This window comes from Anomaloglossus baeobatrachus, chromosome 3 (genome assembly GCF_048569485.1).
Source record: "Anomaloglossus baeobatrachus isolate aAnoBae1 chromosome 3, aAnoBae1.hap1, whole genome shotgun sequence".
Taxonomy (NCBI): domain Eukaryota; kingdom Metazoa; phylum Chordata; class Amphibia; order Anura; family Aromobatidae; genus Anomaloglossus; species Anomaloglossus baeobatrachus.
The window spans coordinates 272,703,469-272,715,921 of NC_134355.1; the positions used below are offsets into that span (position 1 = coordinate 272,703,469).

The 12,453-nt window shown below is 38.8% G+C and overlaps 2 protein-coding genes across 7 annotated transcripts in view; one reads left to right on the forward strand and one right to left on the reverse strand.

Annotated features, from left to right (window-relative positions):
- MAP7 (microtubule associated protein 7) overlaps positions 1 to 2,138 on the forward strand; it is a 218,158-nt gene extending 216,020 nt beyond the window's left edge. For all 6 annotated transcript variants that reach the window (XM_075339843.1, XM_075339840.1, XM_075339841.1 and 3 more), the window contains one exon: positions 703 to 2,138. In XM_075339843.1, the coding sequence (XP_075195958.1) occupies positions 703 to 713 (11 nt within the window). In that variant the 3' untranslated portion in view covers positions 714 to 2,138. The remainder of the gene's footprint in view (positions 1 to 702) is intronic.
- A 90-nt stretch (positions 2,139 to 2,228) lies between these two features.
- LOC142295180 (uncharacterized) overlaps positions 2,229 to 12,453 on the reverse strand; it is a 61,086-nt gene continuing 50,861 nt past the window's right edge. Inside the window, exons 8-14 of the mRNA XM_075338255.1 lie at positions 12,223 to 12,268; positions 10,941 to 11,074; positions 10,219 to 10,347; positions 9,787 to 9,901; positions 6,710 to 6,844; positions 5,627 to 5,752; positions 2,229 to 3,437 (exon numbers count right to left, since the gene is read on the reverse strand). Of these exons, the coding sequence (XP_075194370.1) occupies positions 3,307 to 3,437; positions 5,627 to 5,752; positions 6,710 to 6,844; positions 9,787 to 9,901; positions 10,219 to 10,347; positions 10,941 to 11,074; positions 12,223 to 12,268 (816 nt within the window). The 3' untranslated portion in view covers positions 2,229 to 3,306. The remainder of the gene's footprint in view (positions 3,438 to 5,626; positions 5,753 to 6,709; positions 6,845 to 9,786; positions 9,902 to 10,218; positions 10,348 to 10,940; positions 11,075 to 12,222; positions 12,269 to 12,453) is intronic.

Consider the following 12,453-nt stretch of genomic DNA (forward strand, 5'->3'; position numbering starts at 1 on the left):
TCTTTCAACAAGACAGTGATCCTAAACATAAAGAAAAATCTACAATGGAATGGTTCACAAATAAACGTATCCAGGTGTTAGAATGGCCAAGTCCCAGTCCAGACCTGAATCCAATTGAGAATCTGTGGAAAGAGCTGAAAACTGCTGTTGACAAACGCTTTCCATCCAACCTCACTCAGCTCGAGCTATTTGCATAGGAAGAATGGACAAAACTGATACACATACCACAAGCGACTTGCAGCTGTAATTGCAGCAAAAGGTGGCGCCACAAAGTATTAACTTAAAGGGGCCGAGTAATATTGCACGCCCCAATTTTCAGTTTATTATTTTTTATAAAAGTTTAAGCAATAAATTGTTCACCTTCACAATTGTGTCCCACTTGTTGATTCTTCACCATAAAATTATTTTTTTATCCTTATGTTTGAAGCCTGAAATGTGGGAAAAAGTTGAAAAATTCAAAGGGGCCGAATACTTTTGCAAGGCACTGTATGTGACATAGTGAATCAGGAGAACTATATTGCATTTCTAATTGGCTGCATTTGCTATTATTACACCTACTACATATTAGGATCGGATCTTGGAATATCCCTTTAAATGAACCACATGCAGGAACAGTGGAGAATATATATTTATACACACATCACCCTTTTTGAAGCAGTTTTTAATGTGATTTCCTTACACCTGTTCTGTTTTTATCTCCAGAAGTCATCTGAACACCTCCAAATGACGTTTAGAACTCATTCTTAAAACCCCACGGATTCATTTGAAAATTTAAAAAAAGTTTTTGTTTTTTTTATTTTTTGAATTTTTGGGCCATTTCTTACAAAGAAGGAAACGTTTCCTTTTACCAGCTAACAGACTGCTGCTCTATGTCAACACAGACAGGAGCCTTGTCGAGTGCATCGAACGGCTTTTATCTTGTCCTAAAATGCTGCTTCTTGCACACAGATTGTATTCTGAAGTCTTTACCTACCTGAAAGGAAGAAAAACGTGGAAGTATCCCGGTGCATTGTGGGACTTTTTCTTTTGGGGGGGGGGGGGGGGGGACTGTCCAGTTTTAAACGTAATTGTTTAACCTGATAATCTTTTACACTGTACATGTTTAATACTTGAAAATACCCTCATAGCTCTACATGTAGGGCTACGGAGCGGTGTCATTTAAACCCTCTGGTTTAAATATTATTGCTGAGAACTCCATTTAAAGGGGCTTTAATGTATAGGCTACTGTATCAGGTTCTCTGAAATGTAATTAATCATCTCATAGGTTGGTTGGTTCTTTTCTTGGTTTCTTTAAAAGAAGTTATATAATAATTCTAAATGACAAATTTAGTATTTACTATGATTTTAGCTTTTTTTTTGTCGATCCAATGTCCGCAAAGTAATTTATAAATGATTTTACCATACTTGAATATTTGTTGTACAATAAGAAAAAGTTTAAAAAGAAAAAAAAAAATCTATTGTAATTATGTATGCTTGACTATAGATGTTTCTTTGCCTTACTAAATTCTTATACACAAATGGAAGAGTCTATACATTTATGGGTTTAGAGGAAGAAGGAATTAGTATAACTTTGCTCGTTTCAGAGCAAAAGAGAATATTGGATTATTCGTAATTTATCTTCATTTTTATTTGTTGGTTACGGTGTCTTTTCACCCACATTTTCTCATATGAATGTTTCTATTTTGTTTGCTTAAGGTCTATAAATGTGCACTTTTAAGAATAATTTAAAGTATCTATCCACTTGTGTTTAAACTATGAAGCATTCTAAATTCTAACACAGATGTCCCCATTACTGGTTGTCACACTCTATAGAAAAGCCCTAAGAGGGCATCCGAGAACCAGATATGGGCACTCCTACCTACAACACTACTTTGGCTACAGGGTTTGTACACTACATTCGAGAAACTGAAATTTAATATGTTACAATAAATTGGGGTTTTGTCACAATGATGGAGTAATGTATAAAAAAACTCTTGGGATTCACTTTTTATACACAGTGTCATAGGACTGAATTTGGTTTGGCTTTTGTTTTTCTTCATGTACATAGACATATTTAATGCTAAAATCATGTAGTTTTTACTTTGACTCTATATAGCATGTCATTAATTAATAAATCCGTTTGAAGTTATTTTAATTGACTTTAAGTGTGTGGTTCATTCTTCTCCGCGTCTGCACCACGTCATAGTTTGTGCATCGCAGCGAGAACAGGTTCGAAAGACTGGAGAAACTTTCCATTTTAATATTTTATTACGCATTGAAATTTTCCACAAGTTCACAGTATAACTATATTAATATTTAATGTTACCGTACGTGAGGAATAACTGCAAGTATAAAAACACAAAAAAGTAAAAACAATATTTCTAAAAGAGTACACTAAAGAGTATAATAAATAAAAAGGAAGATTATGTGTTTGGAAGATGCAGTTAAGGTGGAAATCCACTTTTAACAAACTAATCAATCCCCTACAGTCAGTTCATAGATCGTTCTTGAAAAAGGCTTATTTTTGTCCTAGAAACAACCCCACTCTTTACCAAAGGCATTTATGGTATTATAGCTCTGCCTATGGATAAGTGATAAGCGAGCACTACTATGCTGAGTACTCGTCAAGAGCAGCGACTCCAGCATAGAATGGATGGAAGTCACTGGGGGACTGGAAAAATGTTTGTCCTCCATTGACTTTAATTATAGCCAGGTACTGGAGTCGCTGCTCTTAACGAGTACAGGAGCATGGTAGTGCTCTCTCATCAATACTGATGAGCTCTTTCCAGGTGGGTAAAAAAAGAATAAAATCCTGGTTTCTAGTTTGCTAATTGTAGACAATATCTTTAAGTGGAATTGCACCTTAAGGCCAGAGTCACACTTGCGAGTGTCTCGCATGTAATTTGCGCGAGTCTCGTTGAGTCACTCGGCACAGCTGCACACTCTCTTGACAGGAGCGGGTCGGTTGCATTTATCTCCATGCAGCTGAGAGGCTCCTGTCCGGAGAGTGTGCGGCTGTGATGGGTGATTCAATAAGAGACTCGTGCGAGTTACATGCGAGGCACTCGCAAGTGTGACTCTGGCCTAAAGTGGATTTATCCTCCTGAAGAATGTGCACCAGAAGGTGCCAAAGGAGGGTTTGTGTACTGCAAATACAAGATTAACGCTGATTGTTACTGAGGATACACTGACAATTAAAATCCACAATCGCTAAATATCTTCCCTATTTGGAAAAGTAAAACACTACACGGAACAGTCAGTGGGGCTCATTGGTGACCACCCCACGAGCCAGGACAATGTAAACAAATCAGAAGTAATAGTCACTTATTACAAGTTCAAGTTCTCTGTCTGAATGATGGCCACTTTGAGCAGAGCCTGGGTCTCCTCTGTCTGCTCACGGATCTGCATAAGCTGTTCTTTTAGTTGACTTTGATTGAAGGCCATACAAAATTCAGGATCTAGAAAGAAGACAAGAACTATGGTTACATTTTAACAAGGTCTTTATTCTTCCAGTTAATCCCAGAGCGATTTAGAAAATAAAACATGGCCCTTGGTTACTACATGTCCGATGAAATAATTAAATGCGTAACATGACAAAATTGATCATATTCTCATTTGCTACATATTTCTTACAGTATACTAAGAACATCTTTCTATTGTCACCTCTTCACTATAAATTTGATGCCACTAATGCAGAATTTGTCAATTCAGAAATGTGTCTCCATTCCTGGAGCTTTCTCTTTACTAAATTACTTACACTCATATATTAAGATGTAGGACACTGGTGTATGACTGCAGAATCGGACTACTCAGCAGTTTATGTAGTGTTACCTTGGAGATATAGTTCTGCATAAAAGCTGTATACCCATTTTCTTTATGCAGTATTAAATATAGAGGTTTTACAGGAATTTACAACATCTCTTCCCCTAAAATAATATGAATTTCTGAGTGAGGGTACATTTACATGCAAGTTCATCGTGAGCGAGCATTCCTATTAACAATCGTTTCCCGCTAGTCTAAGCGGCTACCAGTCACCTAACAATGAGCAAAACGCTTGTTGGGTGAAATTCTCTTGTGCTGTACAAAAGATTATAGTTCTTGATACTGCATTGTAATGTGTAAACAGGGCCTGTGCGCACTGAACGCTCAATTACCCATCATTCAGTACTCAATCGCAGTTTGCATTAGTGAACAGGCTACTAAACTACCGTAGATCACTTAGTGCAAACATATTTTAATAAAGGGGTTATCCAGTACTCCGTTTTTTTTTTTTGTTTTTTTTTTAAAAAGATGTGCCTAAGAAGTAACAGGCAGGTAGTTAACTTCCTGGCCGTTATGTCTTGCATGGATCTCTGCTGGTACAGACTGGTCACAGATTGCTTCTGCCGACACCACGTTGAACCCCAGTTGATAAGGTCAAGCTGTCCATGCGCTATCCCTAGGTCTTCTTGACTGAACACAACTAATCATAGAGCATAGGTTGGAAAGGATAATCATTTTCCTTTTGATAGGCGTCTGAATATTCCGGCTCCCAGTGATGCAGAGACTCGGAAGAACCCTGCCTGAATGGAGTGGAAGTTGATCATGTGTATTGCCACTCCATTAACTCTCAGGATAGGTGAACATGACAGCTTTCTCTCCATCCCAGAAAAAGATTATGCTAATCAGAGTAGGATAGTTTTTGGGGTTTTCCCTCCATATTCGATACGTTTCTCTACTTTCTCCATTATGTCAGTTTGTGAAAATCTAAGTGTGACCACTTCATCACAGGGGAAAAAAATAAGCAGACGTGCACAGCTCAATAGAATATCATTGGTCAGAATGCTACCCGTGAAAACCATGACTGTAAGGCTTTGTTCGCACATACCTGCTGAAATATCTGCAGCACTTTGTCAGCACATGTGCACTTCAAATCGCTGCAGAAACACTACATAATGGATGCAGTGTTTCAGCAGAATAAATCCCGATTTCATGTGCTATGGCTGCTGCCCCCACCATAGACAGAGTGGGAGCTGCATCCAAAGCGCACAAATTAATTGACATGTTGCTTTTTTGAACGCACGGATTTGTGTCAAAATTTTGGCATCCAAATCGCTGCGTTCAAAAAAGCAACGTGTGGATGGATTATGCACAATCTACATACATTGTGCAGGGGACGCAGGACGTATGCATTTACACTGCAGTGCAATACGTACAAAGCCTGAGACCAGAAAATTGGTTGTGTACAAAAGTCTTTAATGGGAGTACTGAAGATCATCCAGGTCAAGTGGTGTGTTTGGAAATCTCCAGCATACCCCTTAAGAGTGAATTGAGTTGAGTACACATGATCGACCTCCACTCCATTCAGATGGGGCTCTTCAAAATCGTTGTGCACCTCTAGTAAAAAAAGTTATTCTCTATCTGATGGAAGGGGGATAGCGTTAAGTCAATGGCAACATTGGCGGATACAAGCGAATTCTGTTTTCAGATCCACTGATGTGTGGAAAATGAGATGTGAACATAGCCTTAATCACAATGGTGAACAGGTTTTTCCTGGGCTTCTACAAATTAAGATTATGACAGTAAGCCTCTCCCGAGCTTATAGACAAGGCTTTGTATTTAACTATAAATCACTTACAGAAAACAGACATAACAAAACAGACCATACCTTCACTTAAAGTGCCCAGGGTGGCAATGCCCATCTGCTGAAATCTTAACTCTGGGTGACTGAGGAAACTCATGAGGTAGGATTGGACTTCTTTCATAAAGAATTTCATATCTCCTACGATTTTTGCTATAAAGGAAATCAAACAAAATAATATACTTTTAGTTCTATGAAGTATTGCTTGTGGGCTGTTCTGTTTGGTAAGAAGATGCAAAATCTATATCATAATAAAATAAAAGGGTTTGTTCATGTGATAAAGTGGAGAACTCACAGCCCATGGCTACCTAATCTACAAATATATATATATATAATGATTTTTTTCTATATATGTATATATATATATATATATATATATATATATATATATATATATATATATATATATATATATATATATATATATATATATATATATATATATATATATATATATATATATATATATATATATATATATAATAGACTCCTAGGCTCAGGAAATAACAATGTATGGTGGTTAAATAAATGGATTTTGATGGTTCTGGTATGACACAGATGTCATCAGTGATCACCTGCGCTTCTGATATTTCTGTATATTTTATGAAATAAGAAATGTTTTTTTTAAATCTTCTATTGGAATTTAATAACCGAACAGATACTGCACAACGCTGAAGGAAGTGAGCCTGTACATAAGCATGCCCCACATCCATTCACAGGATCGAATTAGGCTGTATAATGAAATCTGCTGTCTTTAGTTTTGTGTTTGCGGTTAGTGGGAAGTATGTAATTGATATTGTGCCCAGTTCATTATCTAAATCCTCTAAGGAAAAAACAAGGTGATGCCTTATAGGGGTTAGACATTATCTTTAAAATCAAGCGTGGCATTTCTGACGTCTGTGTTAGATTTTTAGTCAATGTGTGACTTCCATAGATAAAGGGTGAATCAGGCTAGTTTATATACATATTTATAGAAATCACAATGTCCTTCCGCTGGTAATGAAGCATGCTGTTTTGTAGGTTTTCAGCTGCTTCACATGTGACATTCATAGTTAAGATAACATTGTTTTATGTTGGATGCAAGAACGTTTTTTTTCTAAAGAACATTACCGGAGTGTGAGAGATTATTGAGAACAGTGGCAGCTTGAAAGGAGAGTTCTTGGTTTTCCAAGTCCACTGCCATCCCCATCAGACACTTGAGAATCGCTGGATTTTTACTTTTCCTTAACTGCTCCCGTGTAAAGTCTGGAGAAAGAAAACAAAAAAGTCCAAGGATTACTCCTTACTCCTAATATATAGGTCATTAGTGGGTTCAGTTAGCTGCTCCCATGATGTCTAACATAATGGATATTTGTTATACTCAAGTAAAATGTAAGTGATCATCTTTAGGGCCGAGCTAGCATACGCAACAATATGGACCTTTTAGATATAAATAGTATAGAAATATTTAGCATAAGGCCAGGGTCAGATGAGCGTATAGGAAGCTATTATTATTATAGCGTCATTTATTCCATGGCGCTTTAAATGTGAAAAAGGGTATACCTTAAATAAAAAAAAAAAAAAAGTACAATAATCAAACAAACAATACAAGGCATAGACTGGTACAAGAAGAGAGAGGACGCTACCCGTGAGGGCTCACAGTCTACAAGGGATGGGTGAGGATACAGTAGATGTGTGGAGGTGGTTGTGCGGCACTATGGAGGACTAAGGGTTACTGCAGGTTGTAGTTTTGTCAGAAGAGGTGGGTCTTCAGATTCCTTTTGAAGCTTTCCATAGTAGGCGAGTCTGATATGCTGTGGCAGAGAATTCCAGAGTATAGGGGATGCATAGGAGTAATCTTGGATGCGATTGTGGGAAGAGGAGATGCGAAGGAGATCTTGAAGATCAGAGGTTACGTGCAGGTAACTACCGGGAGATTAGGTCACAGATGTATGGAGGAGACAGGTTGTGGATGGCTTTTTATGTCATTGTTCGTGTTTGAACTGGAGTTGTTGGGCAATGGAAAGCCAGTGAAGGGATTTACAGAGAGGGGCAGTTGGGGCACCAGGTGGATTAGTTGGGCAGCATAGTTCAGAATGGATTGAAGGGGTACGAAACTGTTTGAAGGGAGGCCACAGAGCAGGGGGTTGCAGTAGTCGAGACGGGAGATAAGGCTAGTGTTTTTGCAGCTTCATGGGAAAGAAATGTACGAACCCTGGAAATATTCTTTAGTTGGAGGCGGCAGGAGGTTAAGAGGATTTGGTTGTGTGGCTTGAAGGAGAGAGCGTAGTTGAGGGTCACCCCCAAGCAGCGAGCACGTGGGACTGGGGAAAGTGAGCAGCCATAGCCTTGGATGCATAGGTCTGTTAGGGAGGGTTGAGTGAGGAGGGTGAAAAATAATTAATTCTGTTTTGTCTAATACTCCACTCAAGCTCTGCTGTGAGCTTCAGCAGAGTGGCAATATACTGTGCTGCGAGCGTGAGCCAAGTATCATTCACGGTGATCAGATTCTCTCATATGAGGGGATTAGCATGCAGGTGTGGAAAAGAAGCAGAGATTATTCTCTCCATCTTCATTGCCTGCCTCTACATATATTGGACTGTACTCAGATGGACTCAGGGCAGTCTATGGCTGCATGTGAAACATTGGACTTGTTTGGGATGAGCATGATCCGAGACTCACTTACATTCGCAGCATATAGCAATTTTTTTCGGCATTAAAAAAAAAATTGCAGATCTGCTCTGCCTCACTGAATAACATTGGTCAGAGTGCAAAGCGAGATTTTCTAGCATTGCACTCGTTCAATTCGTATGCCCGTTGGACTGAGGCCCAATACAGTGAAATCACTACCTAAAATATAGGTTTTAAATAAATATTGTTTCATATTTCATTTCTATACTAATTAGTTTATTTTCTACAAAATGTACCTAATTTGTCTATTTGTGCCTAATTCAATCAATGAACAAATGACATTTGTAATGCTCGAGTTCCACATTGACTTGTATTATACTTGGGTACTCCAGATGCGCCAATCTGACCACCCAATTGCTCGCTACGAGTAATGTGCACCCGAGCATGGTAGTGCTCGCTCATCGCTAGTTGTGATACCCCAAAGTCAAGCAAGAATTTTTGAAAACTGTAACACCACACTTTGGATGTTAAAACCCACATATAGTTAGGAAAGAGGAGTTACAAACCAAACTGGTATCTGTAAACTCAGCTACATTTGCCCTACAGAGAGTAATTGCAGATCTGACCCTAGCTGGTGGTTATGATTTTTAACTCCTCATCCCAGAAAAAAAAAAAAAAGATATGGTTATGACTATCTGTACTAAATAACCTTGAATCCCATAGGCATAACAGTGCATCAGATTTTTCTAGAGTATTTTTTTCACAACTATTTTAGGATTTTATTTTTCTGAATATAATTAACACCAATGTAGTTTTCTACTTGATAAACATGTTAACTATACCAGTAAGAAAAAAGCCAAAATTGTAGTAAGAAACAGGATCAACGATAATTGGCGTAATGGAGTTTTCACATTTGTACAAGACTATGTACATTAATGTCTGTGGGAGTTATATAAACAGCCAAGCAATCTGTGATCAATGCAGTTAGGCCGTAAGTGCTTTATATGGGAATACACCGTTAAAAAGAACTGGTCATGTGAAAAAACGCTATTAACATGCAGATATATGAAGTGAATCTGCAGATTAATAGAGGTTTGAACCTGCCCAGTGGCAGTACTTAGAGCCCCACTGTAGGGAGGGAATGTACTTTATTCTTCTTGGCAGCGTTCATCTTCCAGTGAAAAAGGTGGCCCTGCCGCAGGTTTAGTCACCGCTCAGTGGCAAAGCCAGAGGTCAGTCACTGGTTGAAAGACAAACACTGTCAGGAGGAATAAAGTTAAATTTTCTCCCGGCAGCGGGGCTCTAAGTTCCAGCATCAGGCAGGCTCACAATGCTTAAAACCTGCAGATTAACCCCATATCTGCATGTTAATAGCGCTTTTGCACATTACAAGTAACCTTCAAGGCAAGCTTCCCTCTGTTTGTTGAATACCAAAACCACCATTGCTATAACTAAATTATAATTTTTCCCCCAACATTTCCTTTTTATATCGAATTCTAGATTAAGATGACCCACGTGATACCTTTCAAAAGAAGCATAGACTATTATTATTATTAAGTGAGAATGCTAAAACCTACCATATTTAGTTAGCTCAGCAATGCAGGCTACAACATACTGCAGTGATTCTTCTTCATTGTTCGGATCAAGAAGTGCAATCAGTAATTCGTCAAAGCACTGGTTCTGCACAATAACCTTGAAAGAGGAAACCAGGGGAAAAATGGTTACGTTCTAAAAAATTAGATGTCACGAATGCCCTTATATCATATAATACACAATTTGCACACAATAAGCCCTTGCCACCTGCAGTTTTGTGTTTGTTGCTTCTTTTTGGGAAGGGGGAGGATGTTAATTTTGCTGACAAACTGACTTTAAAAGCAAATTTGACTTAAAACGGCGCATGTTTGACACCATTTTATTTTACTCACAATGTAACAAACCAAAATAATTTCACAAGAATGGGACCTCCCGTTTCTGATGCGGAGCTCGGTGGTCTTTTTTCTGGAACGTACCTGTATGTGCTCCGGTTGGCTTAGATTCTGGATAGTGCAGGATGCATGAATGACAATCATAGGGTTCGCTCTCTCCATCTGCATCAGTATCGCTAAATGTCGAAGTATTTTTTCATACACCAAAGTGTCCTAAACAGAAACAGGATGAATGACAATCTCCAAATAGCACAAGGAACCACAGATTATACACATGCAGGGGTAGAAAGATAACACATCGGTCTCCACCAAGCAAAACTAGACCTCCACCCTGTAAAGTTCAGGTCATTATCTCCTCAATGTCAGGCCGGCTTCTGCTGACATGTCAAGTATGCACATAGCAGTTAGGTTGTTTTTTTTGCTAGAATCTGAAATACAAGTAGTCCATAGCCTGCTATGGGGCCTCAATTAACCTTTGGATTTTTACCACAGGTCATGGGTTTGTTACCCATCCTATGATGTGCTTCACAGCTTCCAGTAAGGAAAAGAAAATACTGTGCCTGACTAGCATAGCATATTGTGGCACATCGAGTGCGAACAGCTCTGTAATGCAGAACTGTGGGCACGTCCTTTGCCATCATACATGATCTGTGCACCTCAGCTCTATTCTTCTATGAGGTATTTGCTCCTATGTCATGTCTTACATTTACAGAACTACCTTGGTGTTGTGTTACAACTGAAGGCTTGTGATCTAAGAAATCCAACATGAAATACAGTAGAGATAAACACAGCACATATATAGTTACCAGAACTCCCGGAGGATGGGACAACGTGCACAGTAGAGTAACGGAAGCTTGTCGGATATCTTTACTGTTGGAATTCAGCAGGGAGAGGATTAAAGGCATGATGTCTATACTGAACAGATGGGTCCGAACTTCAGCTTCATAAAAAAAAAAAAAGAAATAGTATATAAAATATGTATAAATACATACACATACACACATCAATTAAGTTACTACAGCAGTATACAGTGTGTCCACCCATATCCTGTCCACCGACATTAACTTGAAAACGGCAGCAGATATAGGCATAGAAGTGGTGTCTAGATATAGTAAAGTATCCATGCGCTACGCAATGAAACCACCTATAGCGCCACCTGGTGTATTTTTATCTCGAAAACGGAACGAGATAGAGAAAAAAAGCGAATTACAAAGTTGTAGGGCATCATCAATTCAATACGAATCGACACCTTGCATACAGAAATGTTATGATTAGAACGTGTAAAACTCACAAGGCTGCGGACGTGAAGCAGTACCTCATGGAGACCTTCCTACAAGTCATTGGGTATGGTGGCTGCGTGGAGTGGCCTCCACGCTCACCTGACCTGACCCCATTGGACTTCTTTCTGTGAAGTCACATCAAACAGCAGGTGTATGCGACCCTGCCACCAACATTGCAGGACCTACGATGACTTATCACATATGCTTGTGCAAACGTGTCACCTACCATATTGCACAACGTGCAGCAAGATACAGTATGATGTCCAAAGTCCAGATGTGCATTGCAGCTAACAGTAGCCACTTTGAGTATCAAAGTTAAATGACCGCCATATGCGTGACCAGCATTCAATGTTTGGGAGGGGTCATGGGTTTCATATGATAGCATTTCTGTATGCAAGGTGTCTATTCGTATTGAATTGATGATACCCTACAATTTTTTAATTCACTTTTCTTCTCTACCTCGTTTGTTTTTCGAGATAAAAATGCTAACTCCGTTGTTTTCCACCAGGTGGCACTATAGGTGTTTTCATTGCGTAGTACATGGCTACTTTACTATACCTAGACACCACTTCTATGCCTATAGCTGCCACCATTCTCAAGTTAATGGTGGTGGACAGGATATGGGTGGACACTGTATATCAAAACTATTTTAGAGGGAATATAAAGACACCAAAGAAGCTAAAATCTGCAGGTGTGTATATCCGTCACAATAAAAAAAATGTAAAAGAGCGTGCAAATAACTGCAAGGCAAAGCATAAAATAATGTCATGTTCATAGTTACTTATAAACAACACATAAAATCTCTTACCACTTGAAGCCAAGTTGTTCAAACAAAGACACGCCTGACTGGAGACCTGTGTAAAAACAAAAAAAAAATGTAAGGAGGAAGAAAATAAGACAAACAGGTTTACACCAAAAGATTTATTCTTACTGTCAGGTGTACGAGAAAGGTTTAGACCCTGATGCTAAGATTTCCACTGGGTGAAACATTATACTCTAGGCAATGATGTCGCATGGTATATAATAAAGGTAGACGGGG